General features: G+C 45.9%; 1 protein-coding gene across 1 annotated transcript in view; it reads right to left on the reverse strand.

Moving 5' to 3' along the window:
* The window catches only part of GXYLT2 (glucoside xylosyltransferase 2), an 85,477-nt gene extending 75,345 nt beyond the window's left edge, over positions 1-10,132 (reverse strand). The window contains exon 1 of the mRNA XM_024983343.2: positions 9,735-10,132. Within this exon, the coding sequence (XP_024839111.1) occupies positions 9,735-10,009 (275 nt within the window). The 5' untranslated portion in view covers positions 10,010-10,132. The remainder of the gene's footprint in view (positions 1-9,734) is intronic.
* Positions 10,133-11,673: the final 1,541 nt, after the last annotated feature.

Here is an 11,673-nt window from a genome sequence, read left to right on the forward strand (position 1 = left end):
GTTGTCAAAATTTCATGATATAAAATATATCAAGTGCTGGGCAAGTTCTGGAGAGGAACATGAATTCCATCTTCAAGTCTGCCTCTTATTTTCTTTTTTGAAAAAGCATTTTAAATGGTGATAAGAGGTGGTGCTGGTGGCAAAGAATCTGTCTGCCAATGCAGGAGATGAAAGAGATGCGAGCTCAATCCCTGGGTTTGGAAGATCCCCTGGAATAGGAAATGGCAACCCACTCCAGTATTCTTGCCTGGAGAATTCCATGGACAGAGGAGCCCACGGGCTACAGTCCATGGGGTCACAAAGAGTCAGACATGATGGGCCAGAACAGCCAGCAGAGGGCAGAAGCTGGCCTTGGGAAATATGTCAGCACCCACCCAACCCCACCCCAGTTGCTTGGCATTGCTTCTCAACCCTCCTTGTCATCCTGGGTCCATGAACTCCCCAGCTTTCTCCATGCCAGAGACAAACCTGCCAGTCCCTGAGTTTCCTATCATACAGTTCCAGCCACTAGAAATACTTTTCCCTTATCCTGTCTCTCTGATTGCAATTTTTTAAATCCTCCACCCCCCAAAGGCTTTAATTTGGCTTAGGAACATATTCCAGAATCACCTGCTGCCTGAGACAAGGTCAAGGACACAGGATGGCAGCTCCAGGGTGTAACGGACCTTCATTTCCTGGGTGGCCCTATAGCTGTTGCCTTTTTTCATCATCAATAGCACTTAGGTTTTGATGTAAAGAACCATCTGCTGCTGCTACTGCTTCTGCTGCTAAGTCCCTTCAGTCGTGTCCGACTTTGTGCAACCCCAGAAATGGAGGCCCACTAGGCTCCCCCGTCCCTGGGATTCTCCAGGCAAGAACACTGGAGTGGGTTGCCATTTCCTTCTCCAATGCATGAAAGTGAAAAGTGAAAGTGAAGTTGCTCAGTCTTGTCCAACTCTTAGCGACCCCATGGACTGCAGCCTACCAGGCTCCTCCATCCATGGGATTTTCCAGGCAAGAGTACTGAAGTGGGTTGCCATTGCCTTCTCCGAAAGAACCATCTAGTTCCATTAAAAGGAGTTTAGGGGCTTCCCTGGCAGTCCAGTGGTTAAGACTCTGCACTTCCAGTGCAGGGTATGCAGGTTTGATCCCTGGTCAGGGAAGCAGGATACCGCATATGGCACATCATGGCAGGGCGGGAGAGGATTTTGGTGGCAAATAACGGAAATCTCAACTGCAGTATGGAACAGGAGGGTTCAAGATGGGTCAGGCCTCCAAAGCTGTGGTTCTCAGGGTTCAGCACTGCCCACAAGGATCCACAGTCTCCATCTTTCTCTACTGCCCAGAGTGGTGACTTCAGTCAAGGCTGGTTTTCTGAGGATGGCAGTGACAGCTAGGACTGTTTATTTTCTTGTTCGCGTCCAGACGATAAAGTCTTTTGTCCACTAACATAAAATAAGCTCTTCTCTTCTGGCTGATCAGGCCAGCATGGGTCATGTAACACCTGTAAAACCAGTAACTATTGCCAGAGAAATGAAATTATACCTTGGTCCTGGATATACAAAGATTACACTGTGGCATGGATGGGGATGTCACGGTAGGTTTAGACCATTGCCTGGAGGTACACCTCACTGCCAAACTGGGGGTGGGATGGGAAAATAGAGGTCAGGAACCAACCACAACGTCTATTACTTTATCTCCACCCCATGGTTCAGGCATATTTGGCCTCATCCCTAACTTAAGGGGCGAACCTCGCTTGGTTTACATCAATTAGCGGATCCCATCTCACCCCTCTATTCCTTTCCATTTCCTCATCCACACTGTAGGCATGTAAACCAAACAAAGCCAATAGATGGGAGAAAACTTTCGCTGGGGCTTCTAGGAAATAAAAACACTCCCTCTCCCAGAGAATCAAGGAAAAGAGGTTAGAATGATCCATGTGGTAGCAGATTACAGTTGGAGACATTAAGTATAAATCCATGTTTAACTTACACAGAGATGGTCATACATGGAAAAATTTATAAGTACATGTACATACATAGGTTAGTACACACATATGTGTTTTGCTCTCTGGGCTGTGAGGGCTAAACCAAATGACACCCCAATAGCAACAAACATATTGAGTATCCAAATCTTGGCTTTTAACACCATTTTCCAATGAGCAAAATCAGGTCTCCTGGAAGAAATGATTGATTTTATGAGTGAAGCAGGAAACACAGGAAGTGAGCCTGCAGCCTCTTATAGTGCCAGGGAGTAAGAAAGTGCCCAGAAAGACAAGACTGAAAACAAAAAACCAAAGCACAGGGATGGGAGTATGTCTAAAGGGCATAGCAGCCAACTGTAAGAGCTACTAATGACTTGAACTGAAACAATTTCAACAACAAAATAGTCATGTTGCATTGTAACTCAAAGTATAAAATATCTATGATTCTATACTGATTTATGACTGAATAAATTAACAAATGGGGGAGAAGAAACACAATATCTCCCACACAAAAGAATTTCAAATAAATTATATACAGATATTCCATACTCCCTGGAGAAGGAAACGGCAATCCACGCCAGTACTCTTGCCTGGGGAATCCCATACAGAGGAGCCTGCTGGGCTCCAGTCCATGGGGTCACTAAGACCTGAACATGGCTGAGTGATTAAGCACGCTCCATCCTCAAGGAGGGGGAACATAACTCCCCACTCCTTACGTGGCAGCTGTGTACAGTGTCTTCCTTCTAAAGAGTACGGTATGGAGACAGGGAAAGAGTAAGTCTAGAAACACTGTCTCAGCCAGGTGACCAAGGCCAACATTCACGTTGATAGTATATACACTTGATATGATGTGATGAAATGGCGCTATATCTCTATGGTTTTTCTCCTGATAATTCATAACCCCGGAGTCACCCTGAGTAAAATATCAGACACCTTCCAATAGTGAAGCATCTTACAAAATACCTGACTAGTGCTCTTCAGAACTCTCAAGGTCATCAACAAAGAAGGAAAGTCTGAGAAACTGCCACAGCCCAGAGGAGCTCAAAGAGATGTGACAACTAAATGTAATGTGATGTCATAGATAAAATCCTGGAACTGAAAAAGAGCACTAAGTAAAAACTGCTGCTGCTGCTGCTGCTAAGTCACTTCAGTCGTGTCAGACTCTGTGCGACCCCATAGACGGCAGCCCACCAGGCTCCCCGGTCCCTGGGATTCTCCAGGCAAGAACACTGGAGTGGGTTGCCATTTCCTTCTCCAATGCAGCAAAGTGAAAAGTGTGAAGTCGCTCAGTCGTGTCCGACTCTTAGCGACCCCATGGACCGCAGCCCGCCAGGCTCCTTCATCCATGGGATTTTCCAGGCAAGAGTACTGGAGTGGGGTGCCATTGCCTTCTCCAAAGTAAAAACTAAGGTGATCTAAATACACCAAACATTAGTAATAATGTATTGCTATTATTTGGTAAATTACAACAAATGTATCATACCAGTGTAAGATTTTAATCAGAGAGGAAACTGGGTACAAGATACATGGGAAACCTCTGGAGTACATACTCCCCAGTTTTTCCACAAATGTCGCTAAGTCGTGTCCAACTCTTGGACCCCCAAGGACTATGGCCCGACAGGCTCCTCTGTCCATGGAATTCTCCAGGCAAGAATACTGGAGTAGGTTGCCATTTCCTTCTCCAGGGGATCCTCCCAACCCAGGAATTGAACCCGAGTTTCCTGCATTGCAGGACAGAAGAAAATGGCTCAGACGGTAAAGCGTCTGCCTACAGTGCAGGAGACCTTGGTTCGATCCCTGGGTTGGGAAGATCCCCTGGAGAAGAAAATGGCAACCCACTCCAGTACTCTTGCCTGGAGAAATCCATGGATAGAGGAGCCTGGTGGGCTACAGTCCATGGGCCTGCAAAGAGTCGGACAGGACTGAGCGACTTCACTTTCACTTTCTCCTGCATTGCAGGCAGATGATTTACCAACTGAGCTATGAGGGAAGCCCTCTAAAAAAATTAAAACCTATTAAAAGAAAAATATTCCCTTTCTTGAAAGGATGTTACTATTAGAGATCCTCCCTAAAAGGTGTAAGATTGTTTTGAATATTATTAAGTCATATGCAATTTTATAATAGAAGCAAAGTCTTAGTATAGTGCTGGCATAAAGGGGGTGCTGCATTCATTCACTCATTAGTTCACTCAGCCAATATTTACTGAGTACCTACTGAGAGCTTATCTCTGTTCTAGGTGCCAGCTGTAAATTGATTAACAAGACATGAAGTGTGCATGAAGGGGGAAGGAGCAAAGTAGTATTTTCATATAATGATGAGTGCTATTTAAAAAAATAAATAAATAAGAGCAAGGAGTTAGAGGATGATCGGCAGGGTCCCAGCTAGGAAGACTCCTCTGAGGCGAAAACCTGAAAGCATAAACCTGAGAGAAATGAGGAAGCTAGCCACACAAGGACAGTAGCAAAGAACATTTCAGCATAGGAAAAAGTAAGCAGTGCTGGCCAGAGTGGCTGAAGCAGAGTGAGTGAAGTGGGGAGGGACAGGAGATGAGGTCAGAGAGCTAAATGGGCCTGAAATAGGGTTCAAAGGCCACACTAAGAAACTGAATTTTACTGTGTATGATGTGAAGTTAGTGACTGGAACCAGGAAACTTTCTGTCATATTAAAGATTATTTCAGCAGCTGTATAGAAAATGGACTGTAGAGGGCGCTAGAGTGGACACCCCAAGTCAAAGAGAAGCTACTGTAGTTCAGTTCAGTTCAGTTCAGTTCAGTCGCTCACTCGTGTCCGACTCTTTGCAACCCCATGAATCGCAGCACGCCAGGCCTCCCTGTCCATCACCAACTCCCGGAGTTCACTCAAACTCACGTCCATCGAGTCGGTGATGCCATTCAGCCATCTCATCCTCTGTCGTCCCCTTCTCCTGCCCCCAATGCCTCCCAGCATCAGAGTCTTTTCCAATGAGTCAACTCTTCACATGAGGTGGCCAAAGTACTGGAGTTTCAGCCTCAGCATCATTCCTTCCAAAGAACACCCAGGACTGATCTCCTTTAGAATGGACTAGTTGGATCTCCTTGCAGTCCAAGGGACTCTCAAGAGTCTTCTCCAACACCGCAGTTCAAAAGCATCAATTCTTTGGCACTCAGCCTTCTTCACAGTCCAACTCTCACATCCATACATGACCACAGGAAAAACCATAGCCTTGACTAGACGAACCTTTGTTGGCAAAGTAATGTCTCTGCTTTTCAATATGCTATCTACGTTGGTCATAACTTTCCTTCCAAGGAGTAAGCATCTTTTAATTTCCTGGCTACAATCACCATCTGCGGTGATTTTGGAGCCCCCAAAAATAAAGTCTGCCACTGTTTCCACTGTTTCCCCATCTATTTCCCATGAAGTGATGGGACCAGATGCCATGATCTTCGTTTTCTGAATGTTGAGCTTTAAGCCAACTTTTTCACTTTCCTCTTTCACTTTCATTAAGAGGCTTTTTAGTTCCTCTTCACTAAGCAAAAAGCAAAGGAAAAAAGTAAAGATATAAGCATCTGAATGCAGAGTTCCAAAGAATAGCAAGAAGAGATAAGAAAGCTACTGCAGTGGTCCATGCCAAACCATGGTGTTCAGGAGCTGGGTGGCAACCATGAAAGTAGTAGAAATGGTGGGACTGGGGTTATACTTTGAGATAAAACCAAGAGGACTTACTAAATGAATACACGGAGAGGGTGAAAGAGGGGACTCATGGAGCAATCAACAAAAATGAATGTGAAACTAGAATCTGCACTCACAGTGACCAAGTATCATAGATGGTCCTCAAGATCTGGAGATCTGTAATGTGCTCTGGGGTGACCAGTTAATTATAGGTTGGCCACAGACCTGGCATTTTGCTGTATAACATAATCCCTCTTTAGTGAGACCTTTATTCAGGTTTGAACCCTCTGAGAGACTTCTCTCAGAGACCAAAGGGAACTGCAGAAAGTGCTGTGTCTTGATGAGCAAATATGCTCGCCTCCTCTCACTGGGGCAGCTGTGAAGGCTGTCAAATATGTAGTGTGTTTTTGTGTTGTCATCCGTCTTCCAAACTCCACCTACCATTGCACAATGAGTACCTGGCTCAGGACACATGTGCAATAAACATCTGCTGAATGACTGTGGTACAAAATCACAGAGGGGCTTAGAAGTAGCCCAAGTCTCCCTTAGAAGCCATATTTTTATGGCTTCTACAGAAAACAGCACTATCCAGGCTAAATCAAAAGACAAAGAATAGAAGTTCAGGAGACGGTGGAGGCTGACTAATCAGCAGGAGTTCTAGGTTACGGCCAATAAATGAGAAACAGAGTGATTTTGCAAGACACAACAAAAAGGGCTAAGTAACATTCCTTGCTGGGATTTTGCAGCTGAACTTGATGATCTCATCACAGGACGGTCAAATGGCAGAGCTGAAAGAGATCTTAGAAAATTTGTGGATCGACTCTCATTTGACAGATATAGAAATTAGGGTGAAATGGTTCCAGAGTAGAACCCAATCCTCTGGACTCCAGATGACAAATTCTTTTTCCTATTACACTGATGGGCAGTTATATTAAACTTCCTCTTCTGTAGGCAGGCTCAAAGGGTATTCAGAAGCAAGCTGGAGAGACAGTCTTCTGAAATCAAATCTAATGTAAAGTTCTCATTTTAGGATTCAGTTGCATGAAAAAAAAAATGATCCCTCTTGATAAACTTTTCCTCTTATCATTCAAAGAAAATAACACAGCCCATCATGGTTCCCTTTTTGACATGGCTGCCAGGAAGCTTAGAGCTAAATTGAACACTTAATCCTCACAACAATAGTGGCCTTAGTTTTAGACAAACAGTACTTATTTCCCACCTCCTCTTTATGACTTTTCATGTTTCGTAAGTATTTCAATGGCCTTATTGTATATGTGTTAGTTACTGTTAGTCGTCTCAAATTTGTTTTGGAAGTCAGCCAGGTCTAAATCACCAAAAAAAAAAAGAAGGAAGATTTCATTTCTCTTGTGCCCTGGAACCACTATTTAGAGTGTGGTGTCCGTTTTCAGATTCCACCCTTGACTTAAAAGCTCAGACCTCACCTCCTGGCTTTATATTTATGGAAAGCGGAGCCCACCACAGGACAGATTGCATACAAATGACTACTTATAAAATTGTAGGGTCTGCCTGCTAACTAGGCAAATCCCTGGAAACGTCTCTGAAATGAAAACAAGATGTGGAAGGAGAATGCCATGCTTGCTGTGCTGACGTGGCAGGAGTTCATTTACACCACGACCCTGCAGGGAGCAGTAGAGCCCTGGAAGGATGGTCAGCAGGTGGTGGACTGGGTCTCATCCAGCCCCACCATTTCTGCTGACTACTCCCCAGGCCTGAGATACCAGATCACGCATGTAGCCTCCATCTCTTCTGGATTCTAGCCACATCGAGAGATTAAAGCACTCATTTTCTGAAAATACGAGGCTTACTTTTCCCTCCCTAAAATGAAATTCCTCCTAAACCACAAAAATTTAACCCAGGCAGGATTAGGAAAGCAACAAAGGCATCCTTGCAAAGATCTTTCCTCCTGCTCCCTTACTGCTTCTGTCACCATTCCTGTCCAGGTAGCAAGAGAAACCTTAAGAAGTCCCCCAAAACGTCAACTTTGCCAGAGGGCTTTCACATTTATGCATTTGAGCCTGAGACTTCCTGTGGCGTTTTTGTTTTTCACTCTTTCCTGACTTTAAAAATTTTGTTCTTTATTCTTATGGTGTTGGCCGTGATTTCCACGATAATCTACCAGATATGTTCGGAAGAAAAATGACTTCAGGAGGTGCTGTTGCTCATGGAAATAGTCCTTCCTGAAAACATCCATTTGGATTCTGCTCGTGATCGCTTCTGAGTCAGAGCCAATTTGTTCAGATAGAGACAAGAAGATACTGCCCCAGTGTTCCCAACACCTTGAAGGATGAAGACAGTTCCAAAAATTGGTCACATTTCTTTAGAAAAAATCTCAGGAAAATGATGAATGCAGGCAAGCCTCATGTATGACATGTGCACTGGTACTAAATGGCTCAACCTGGACCCAGACTGTTGGGATATTTAACCTCACCTTGGAAACGGAGACAAATTGCTAAACCTTGTGTAATATTTTCCTCATCTGTAAAATGGGGATAATATTAGTGCTTGATTAGTGCTTACTTAGAGCAGGCTCTCAAAGTTTGGTGTGCATCAGAAACAAGAGGAGGGCTTATTACAACACAGATTACTGACCTCATCCTCCTGATTTCTTACTCAGAGGGTCTAGGGGTGGGGTGGGAGAGGGGAGGGGTAAGACTGCATTTCTAACAAAGCCCCAGGTAAAGCTGGTGCTGCTGGTTCAAAGAGCCCTCTGGGAGAACCACTATCATAGGGTTATGGTACTGATGGTATAATTAAGAATCATAACCTGCATTAACAATGACTTTTAACATACTGAGGTTAACACTATGCCTCGTAAAAAGTTAGCCATGACAAATGGTTTCCAATCTTATTACCTTCCAAGTTGTCCCATCAACTTACAAATCACGGCAAACTTGTAGTTAAACTGTATTAGAACCCATTACAAAAAACCTTAGTACCTAGAAGGGAAAACCCTATTTAGTTCCTAACAGAAATATCCTTACAGAGCAAATACATTCATAAGAGGTTATAAATGTTTCCAAGTACTCAAAAACAATTCTATAGATCATTGGGTATTTTGCTCCTAAAACTCATCCCTACTCATTTGTACATCTCTTACCAGGCAGAAGAGAATGCTGACACAGCTACTTTCTGAGGTCTCCTGACTTTTCTCTCATAGTAAAAACGTCAAACCAGATTTAGTCACTATGGTCAAAAAGAAGTCTTCCAGTCGTTTCAAGTCATTAGGGAGCCCAGCAAACGTGGACGTTGCAACTGGCAGTTAGAAACATCAACAGCCTCAAAAGGGTAGAGGAAACAGACGGTTACAAGACAGGGGGATTGTTAAAAAGCTCTCTCCACAACAAAGGAAATGAACGCAAATCCCTAACCTGCAGGCGTTCCAGCGACCCTAAGGCCAAGATAAAACTCTCTGATGAAAAGCTGTGGCGGGTTAAGCTCTGTGTAAAGAAAGAGGATATCAAACAGAATGTTGATGGCTAAGACGTTTTCCTTGCAGGACTCTGACCAAAGAGTAGTCTGGAAAAGAAGGAATAACAAGGAACCCCCCACTGTCTTTCCCGTGCCACGCATCACTCCTTCCTAGGAGAACACTTCTTTTTAACACCCTCAGGTAGAGTGCCTCTTCTGTTCTAAGCACAGGGCAATTCGAGGTTCAATAAGAAACAGCCAGTACTTAGCAAAAATCTACCTTTTCCAACTCAATCAGATCTAAGTTTTTGGTTTTAAAAAAAATCTCCAGTGAAATATGAGAGTTAGATAAAGCATTCTTGCATCGCGATGGCTTTTGAGAAATTAAACAAAGGGCGCAAGTTTGGAAAAATGAAAATATACGCTTTTGCCCGGGGAAGTTAAGAATGCAACATGCCAATCATTTCCCCTGACACTTCCCTTTCCAAAAGGTACGTGATGACTAGCACTGCGCTGTTAACAGGATTCCAAGAAGACGATTTTTCATTTCTAGCAGGGTAAGACATAAAAGTGGGCAGCCCGTGGGTGAACTTGGAGTTTGTCCCTCCAGCCCACAGCCTCCCTTGGACTTGACACGGGTGGAGGGAGGGAGACACGGGTCCACAGATGGGATTCTGGGGCTGCCACGACTCACCTCGCCGACTTCCTCAGGCTCACGGCGCCCCGACGGCCGGCTCGGGGGCGCAGACGCGGAGGCCGGCGCCGACGAGCGCTCAGGCCGGCCCCCGGGAGGGCGCTCCAGCCAGGGAGGCGCGCGGGGGCCGGCGCGGCGCGGCGCGGCGGGGTGGATGCGGGGCGCGAGAGGGGCGCTGGGGGTGCGGCGCGGCCGGCGCGCAGGGACAGAAGCGCCAGCAGGAGCGCGGCCAGCGCGAGCAGGAGCAGCGCCGCCGCCTTGTTGCGGAGCTTCATGGTGCGGCGCGGCGGCGGCGGCCCCCGGGCGACCGGGCCCCTCTGAGCATCGCGCCGCCCCGGGCGGCGGGGCGAGGGCAGCGGCGCGCGGCGGCCGCCTCCTCCGCCCGCCCGCCGGGGACTGGGGTCCCGGCGGCCGACGGGCGGGCGGGCGGGCGCGCGACGGAGGAGGAAGAGGAGGGAGGGAGAGAGGGGGAGGCGTGAGCCGGCCCGAGGAGGGGCAGCCCGCGCCTACCGTACTGTGTGGAGTAGCTGCCCGTTTGCCCACCCGCCGGCAGTGAGGCGCTCGGTCTTCTGGTAGGGCCGCCTCAAAACCCCTTACTCCTCCATCCATCCATCCATCCATTCACCCATTCACCCATTGTCTCCCACTCCGTTCCATTCCCTCGTTTACTTCCTTATTTCACTCATTCAGGTACTCTTCCATTCCATCCCCTGTTCATTATATTCCCTCATTATCCCATGCATTTCCCCCGTCATTTATTTTTATCCATCTAACCGCTCACTGGAGCACCTATCCACACGTCCAATCAGGCCGGAACATCCCTGTCCCCCTTGGCCTTGTAGGGCCTGGCACTTGGTAGATGGCTGTACGATAACACGACTCCAGCTCCATATAGCCTAAACAAGTTACATAGCGAATTTTAGAGTCTGGGTTTGAAATCTGACTCTACACCTCACTGACTAGGTGATCTTGGGGAACTTGCGCAGCTATCTTGAGCCTTTATTTCCCTTCATGCAAACTGGGATTGTATTGCTCTTCTCCACAGGGGTGTTTAGTGGGCTTTTCTTAAACAAAGCATTCGAAGAAACTCACACAGTGCTTAGCTCACAACTGGTGCTCAATAAAACTTATGTGATAATTAGTACAACAAAACAGAGCTTGTCATATATATATATAAATGCACGCTTTCTGACATAGATTTGAGATAGAGTGATAAGTTCACAACCCAGTGTAGAAATGCATTCTTCTGAGACTTTAACAGCCAGAATTATCAGACCAAGTTTCTGGAAGTTTCTAACTCTTCTTCCAGGGCATTCCATCATAAACCTGTACCATGAGGACTCCTCCTCTTACTATTTATCGTGAACTGCTAGCCAGTGTTCTATTAACTTTCTTTTCAGCTTGGCCATGGAACAAAGAACACTAGTTATGGCAATGTCTCTGAGATTCTACAGGATTCCATGTTGCCTTCTAAATCACCTAAAATTCAATTATATTCCAAATGGTTCTCATATTAGCATTACATTTTAATTCTTTGAGAGATTCTGTTGTATTGAAAGTTCTAGGAATGAGAACATATAAACACCTGGAACCTCTGGTCAAGCAGGCACCTGGGAGATGGCAGGATGCGGGCTCAGGGTGTGTGTGGCAGATGTTGCAGCTGAGTGAGCACAAAAAATTCATAGATTCTCACCGAGAGTGAGGTGCTGTCTCAGTAAGATGCATTTTGGAACTATGGAAAGGATGTTTTGTGTCTCAATAACTGGAAGATTCTACTGGCACATGCTAAACCTCCTACAATGCTAGGACACTCCAGTAACACAAAAAATCATTCTGGGTTGGGACTTCTTTGGTGGCCCAGTGGTTAAGACTCTGTGCTTCCACTGCAGGGGGCAGGGATTTCATCCTTGGTCAGGGAACTAGATCCTACATGCCACAG

The sequence above is a fragment of the Bos taurus genome, chromosome 22, assembly GCF_002263795.3.
Source record: "Bos taurus isolate L1 Dominette 01449 registration number 42190680 breed Hereford chromosome 22, ARS-UCD2.0, whole genome shotgun sequence".
Classification (NCBI taxonomy): Eukaryota; Metazoa; Chordata; class Mammalia; order Artiodactyla; family Bovidae; genus Bos; species Bos taurus.